The 6,633-nt window shown below is 33.5% G+C and overlaps 1 protein-coding gene across 1 annotated transcript; it reads left to right on the forward strand.

Moving 5' to 3' along the window:
• The first annotated feature begins 477 nt into the window (after positions 1–477).
• Positions 478–3,799, forward strand: LOC107888939 (uncharacterized). The gene is made up of 6 exons (XM_016813218.2): positions 478–1,103; positions 1,794–2,011; positions 2,358–2,646; positions 2,721–2,806; positions 2,915–3,006; positions 3,099–3,799. The coding sequence occupies exons 1-6, from the start codon at positions 759–761 to the stop codon at positions 3,356–3,358; spliced, it is 1,290 nt and encodes a 429-aa protein (XP_016668707.2). The 5' UTR covers positions 478–758; the 3' UTR covers positions 3,359–3,799.
• The last annotated feature ends 2,834 nt before the right edge of the window (positions 3,800–6,633 follow it).

Consider the following 6,633-nt stretch of genomic DNA (forward strand, 5'->3'; position numbering starts at 1 on the left):
TAGTATTAAAATTGCATTTTAATTTTTTTTGAATGTTTATAAGTACAAATATAAATATAAGTAACCATAAAATTTAGAATCAAACTATAACAATAATATACTAAGTAAGAACTAGAATACAATGTAAAATCAAACAATTACAACTCAAATAGACTAAAGACTGAAACCTATACATGGCAAGACTTCAAGATCCACAAATAAAATTACGCATGATGAGTCTCAAACTTGGGCATTTTTCTTTGCCAATTGTGCCAAAGTTGGGGTTGGACTTCAATTTTCAAGTCATACAAATAGAGGACTAAATTCTAGGAAATAAAAGGAAAGGATTAAATTGAAAATTTTTAAGAATGAAAATACTGAAGGAAAAATTAAACAAAAAAGAAAACACAAAATACTTTCTAGACTTTTCTGGTAATTTTTTTCCTCCATAAAAAATTATTCTATTTTTTATGACAAGTCGCCACATCTCCCATACATAATAAACACCAAATATATATTTAAAAAATAAAAAATACCTAAAATATTACTATTTAATAACCATTTTGATATCAGAACATTGATTTTTCTAAAAAAGAAATAAAAAAAAAAGAAACTAAACAATTTAAAATCCCCCACTCTCTATTCAGATTATCTATTTCTTCCCCTAATTTTCACTAAAACCCTAGATTTATACTCACATCACTGCAGCCCCTGATTTTAAAACACAACCTTTGTTGTAATCACTGTCGTTTTTTTGTTTCTCCAAAAGGTACCGTACAATGTCGGGTTCTGGTGGCGTTTCGATCGCGAGAAGCCGTGGCGGCGAGAGCCGGTTTTACAATCCGCCGCCGATGAGGAAACAGCAACAACTGCAGCAACAGCAGCAGCAGCAGCAGATGACTACGACGACGATGCAGCGACGGGAACAAAGGCCGCCGTTGATTTCGAAGGGTTCGACGGAGAAGAGAACGGATCACGAGGATTGCGCCACTTTATTGCCGTCTTCTTCGTCTTCGTCGTCGTCGGCGAATAATAGCAGTAAAACAAATTATGATAATTCGACGAATTTGGATCGGTTCTTGGAGTTTACGACTCCTGTGGTTTCGGCTCAGTATTTACCTAAGGTAAAAAAAGGATCCCCAAATTTCGCTAATCACGAGATTTGAACATTGTTTCTTGTTGTTTATTTTTTAAATATTTTGGTTCAATTATATACATATTTGGAGTTCTCTGATTGGTTAAAATGATGGTCCACTGCTGTTTATATGATGAAATATGTGGAAATCTGGTTTTTAAAATGGTTATTAAATGTTACTGATTAGCTCAAATTAGTGCTAATACTGGAATTTACTTAATTTCTTTGTGAGAATTAAAATCCGGTGGTGAGTTGAAGAAATGGGTTTTATTTTATTAGTCAGAAAATGTAGGAAAATTGAAGAAGCTTTGCTAAACAACAGAAGATCAGATGACCCAAATCATTGAAAAATATGGAAATTTTGTTTCCTGAAGTGTTAAGCAGAATATGAAGTGTTTGATTTTGTTCTTTTGGTGAATATTATTATTGATGAAATTTTAATGCTGGTTGATATTCTTTGCAAGAATCCAAACTAATAGAAATTGAAGAAATGAGTTTTGTTTTATTAGTTAGAAAACGTAGATAAATAACAGAAGATCAGACAATCAGCATCAGCGCAAAAATATGGGATTATTTTTATCTGAATTCTGAAGTATTAAGCAAAACATGGAAGTGTTTATTTTTATTTTTTTTAATGCTGGTAAATGTTATTATTGATGGAATTTTGGTTACCTTACAGACAAGCATAAGAGGATGCAGAGGGCAGGAGCGCGGACTGGAGTGTCCTCCATATTTTGCGCTTAAGGATTTGTGGGAGTCTTTTAAAGAATGGAGTGCATATGGAGCTGGTGTTCCTCTTTTGTTGAACGGGAGCGACTCTGTAATGCAATACTATGTCCCTTATTTGTCTGGCATTCAGCTGTATGTTGACCAATCAAGACCCTCCCCAAGGCAGAGGTAAAGCCATTTACACCTTATCGGGCGTCGTGTTGATATCTCATCTTTGTGGTTCCTTTCTTGACTGGGAATTTCCGATGTCCCTTTGGATTTTTAGGTGGTGACAGTTGGTGCATATATCCTTTTTCGAAATTAAGAAACTGTAATTGGGTGATCAGGGTCACAGTTATCAGAAGTAGTTTTCTATTAATTTGGGGAGTTGTGTTGTTGAGGTGGTTTACAATAGAGGTTGAAGTGTCAGTCGATGAGTTATCTTGAGTTGTGAGTCATTAATCATAATTTTCAAAATGCGAGACTAATAGCATGCTGGTTATGTTGTTTCATTTTCTCATCCATCTTTGAACAGGATGCCTGGTGAGGAGAGTGATACTGAGTCATCGAGGGAAACAAGTAGTGATGGTAGTGATAGTGATTATGGAGTAGCAAGAAGAGCTAACAACATTGTCCCAGGTTCTTGGAATCAGCTGGATATTGCAGATGCAAATATTCAGAGATTGAATACACTGTCACTAAGAAATAGACCCTTTGGGGGTTCATCAAGTGATGAAAGTGATACTTGTAACCCTTTGGGTCAGCTTATTTTTGAATACTTGGAACATGATCAACCATTTAGTCGTGAGCCCTTGGCTGACAAGGTAATTCCTGTGTCCTTCGTTACGCTAGCTTTTGTAGCTTGTTGTTCTGTTTCTAATAACTTTGCACCTTGCAGATCTCGGTTCTGGCATCTCAGTTTCCAGCACTGAGGACATATAGGAGCTGTGATCTGTCTCCTTCGAGTTGGATTTCAGTTGCATGGTATATTTCTCTTTCTAAATGATTGCATCAATGCTTATTATTTGTTGCAATGTGATTTTGAACCCGATTATGTCTGACAAGTTTTCATTTTTTTTATTATTAATGAAGGTATCCAATATATAGGATACCGATGGGTCCAACTCTGCAAAATCTTGATGCCTGCTTTTTAACCTACCACTCTCTTTCTACACCCTTACCATGTAAGCATCTTTCTTTGTAATATGGTCGCATATCTGTATTATTTCTGCTTGATATGTTGTTTATGATGTGATTTCGATATTGTTTGGAGCAGGTAATGGCACGGATGGGTCACCTTTCCGTGGATTTAATGTTAGGGAGTTTCATGATGCTGACATGTCCTTAAAGCTACCATTGCCTACCTTCGGACTTGCTTTCTATAAGTTCAAAGTTTCTGTTTGGAATCCCGATGGGGTTAATGAATCCCAGAAAGCTAATTCCCTTTTGCAAGCCGCTGATAACTGGCTTCGGCTTTTGCAAGTGAATCATCCAGATTTCAGGTTCTTTGTTTCCCACAATACATACTGGCGGTGAGCAGAGCTCAACCACTTAACTCGGAACAAAATCCCAGTATCTCAGCAGATTGACCTCCAAACTGTCCCATCCGTGTTACCTCATACATGATATTGCACACACCGGGCTCATAGTTCTTCCTCACGGCTGTTAGTGAAGATGCTTTATTTTGTATGGTTTGTTGTGGACACCGAATATGGATAGACATGAGATTCCGGTGATACCCCGGGCTCTTTATCAGCGTCATGGCCTTGAAGAGGTAGGATGTGATCCCCGTGAGTTGGTAATAAGTTTGTTCGGTGATGGTGATGATAATAATTTGTTTGATATTTGTATATAGACATAGTTGTGTCTTTCTAAGTTGGGACTGTGTAACATACTACTTGTACTAACACTTAGCTTTGAACCTGGATCTAAACTATTAGTTTTTCCTAGTGAAATGAAATCACACATTAGCTCCTACAGGCATGTCTTCCTGGGGTATGGTTAATTTTTTTCTTTTTAAAATATTTACGGAGATAATATTTTCATATACCTGTTGGTTCAACAAGATATGGGTGGGTATTTCTTTCAATCAAAACGAAGAGTCGGGACGATCACCGTGCTTGTTGCAATACCATGAACGTGATGTTGGGGTGAACAACTGTTCTTGCTTCCGATAATGTCTTGGTCGGAATGTGATTTTGATGTTCCGTCCAGTCTCATTGTTTCGAATTGGCTCTCTAAATGAGCAACGCTTGATTGAAACCGAACAAAATAAAGTCGAATAACGGTTATAATTCAACTTTTTCCTTAATCGAATTTGATGGCGTTCTGAGTTCAATGTAGAACCAACTCACTTGAAAAACCTAACATAATGAAAATAAAACACAATTATTTTAGTAAATTTCAATCAACTAACTCAATATTTACTTTTCCATATTTCAATTTAACCAACCACTATTTTCTCACTCCCATGGCAGTTAATCACGTCCAAGTTTCTATTAGGGAAAATTAACGAGTTAAATAGATATTTGAGGTCTGAATTTGACAAATTTTTTTACCTTTTTTTTGTCCAAATTAGGCACTTTGAGGTTTGGAGTAGGCAATTGTTCTAATATTGGAGTTTGAACTTATTTTTTTGTCTAAACGCTTACTGCATTTGTCAATTGTTTTTAAATTGGAGCTTGAACTTGGTAATTATAATATTGAGACTTGAACTTTAAGGTTTTCAAGAATTAACATGGACAGAAGAAAAGTTCAAATCCTAATGTGAGAAATATTATTAAATTCAAAGTCTAACTTGGATAAAAAAAATTCAATGTTCAATATAAGAATAATTATCAAGTTTAAGGCTTAACTTGAAAAAGAAAATTCAAACCCTAATATAAAAAAAAATTACCAAGTTGGAAAAGTGATATGACCAAAAATTAAGTTGTCTGCAAATATTCCGTATCCTAAACAGAATATGACTTTTGCATTCAATTTAAATCTTTTCATCGGATTTTTGACAAATAATAAATAATGGTTTACGTTAGAGAGTTTGGAACAACGATGGGAGCATAAAAGTAAATCGATGATGTGTATAGTAAAATTAATTAGTACATGTAATTTATACTTTAAAATATCAATTCTCGAATTCAACAATAAATTTATAATTTTCATGTGTTTAATTTTAGAATTATCTCATTTTTTAAATTTAATTGAGCTTAAATGGAGTTATCTAATCTGTACTCTTTTTGTTTATAATGTTATGTTAGAATAAAAAAATTTACTTTGCAGCATTTTCATTTTTAAGATCCGTGTATTTGTTTCCCACCTCATTTTGTTAAAACACAATTTCTAAATTTAGCTATAAATTAAGAGGTATTTTTTTTAATTATTACAATAAATGATTGACTATAAAATGTGTTTTATTTTTATGAGTAGGGATCAAACCTCTGACTGTATAGTTAAGAGATAAGGTGAGCAATCACCATGCTACAACTCATAATTTATAATTGTTAGAGTCGTGTAACCCAAATTCTTATTCAAAAAAAAAACAGTGACAAAATAGGAGAATTTGTGGGGGTGAAGGCCGAGGGCCGAATAAGGTGTATGGTATAGGCTGTACAAGTGGAATCTATATAGAATTACACTTTTTCTGTTTGATATTGATTAGAATAAGGTATTTCAACCTTACCACATTACTTCTATTTGACATTGATTAGAATGAGGTTTTTCAACCTATAAATAAATGCAGTGTAAACTCCTCTTGTATCATTTGAATTCGACATTAGTAAATTTTCTTCTCCTCTGCTCGTGGTGTTTTCCCCGAAAAGGTTTCCATGTAAAATATGCGTGTTCTTATTTTTCTTTCTTTTTCCTATGCGATTGTTCTATATTGTCATTGTCGACTGTTGAGTAAGACTCTTATTTCAATCAAATTTGAGAAATAATCTTCTAATTAAACTCTGTTTATTTGTTTCAATCATAATTAAACTCTGTTTATTTGTTTCAATCAAACTCTGATTCGTCTAAATTATTTTATTATTATTTGACCTATGAATTTAGCCTATAAATAGGCTCTTTTACAACTATAAAAATAGAATGTCGGTAATGACAATATATATCGCAAAGAAAAGAGTATTAAAAAATAAAGAACACACAAATTTTATGTGGAAACCCTTTCGGGGAAAAACCACGAGCAGAGGAGAATAAAATTCACTATGTCGAATTCGAATGATTACAAGAGGAATAGACTATGTCTATTTATAGGCTTGTAAAACCATATTCTAATAGGAGTGTAGTAAGATTGAAACACCTTATTTTAATCAATATCAAATAAATGGAGTTTAATAAGGTTTAAAAAACCTTATTATAAAATAAAATAAAAGAAGTGTAGTTCTATATGGATTTTATTTTTATTTTATTTTACCACTGTATTTTATTTAAATAAGGATTTGGGTCACTTAATTCTAACAATCTCCACCTTGATACAATTCTCAATGAATAATTTTTTCATCACTAACTCTTAACGAACAAGTTCTCTACCTCTTCCATAAAACCCCTTAAGGGTTTAACTTCAACAACGAACACCAACCAAGTCTAAGCAATGCTTAAACTTGGTTATAGGAAGTGACTTAGTCATCATATCTGTAGGATTTTCATGAGTACTAATTTTGCTCACAACAATATCACCACGACCAATAATATCACGAACAAAATGATACTGAACATCAATGTGTTTTGTTTTCTCATGAAACATTTGATCTTTTGTAAGGAAGATGCCACTTTAACTGTTACAAAATACTGTACTGATTTGAAGGTCTTCATTG

This window comes from Gossypium hirsutum, chromosome A09 (genome assembly GCF_007990345.1).
Source record: "Gossypium hirsutum isolate 1008001.06 chromosome A09, Gossypium_hirsutum_v2.1, whole genome shotgun sequence".
NCBI classification, from domain to species: Eukaryota; Viridiplantae; Streptophyta; class Magnoliopsida; order Malvales; family Malvaceae; genus Gossypium; species Gossypium hirsutum.

What these genes read in the sequence shown, in the direction of transcription:
- LOC107888939 (XM_016813218.2), top strand. Translation starts at nt 759, where the DNA reads ATGTCGGGTTCTGGTGGCGTTTCGATCGCGAGAAGCCGTGGCGGCGAG. An exon ending in CGGCTCAGTATTTACCTAAG is followed by an intron (nt 1,104 to 1,793) that starts GTAAAAAAAGGA and finishes GTTACCTTACAG; the next exon opens with ACAAGCATAAGAGGATGCAG. An exon ending in GTGAGCCCTTGGCTGACAAG is followed by an intron (nt 2,647 to 2,720) that starts GTAATTCCTGTG and finishes TGCACCTTGCAG; the next exon opens with ATCTCGGTTCTGGCATCTCA.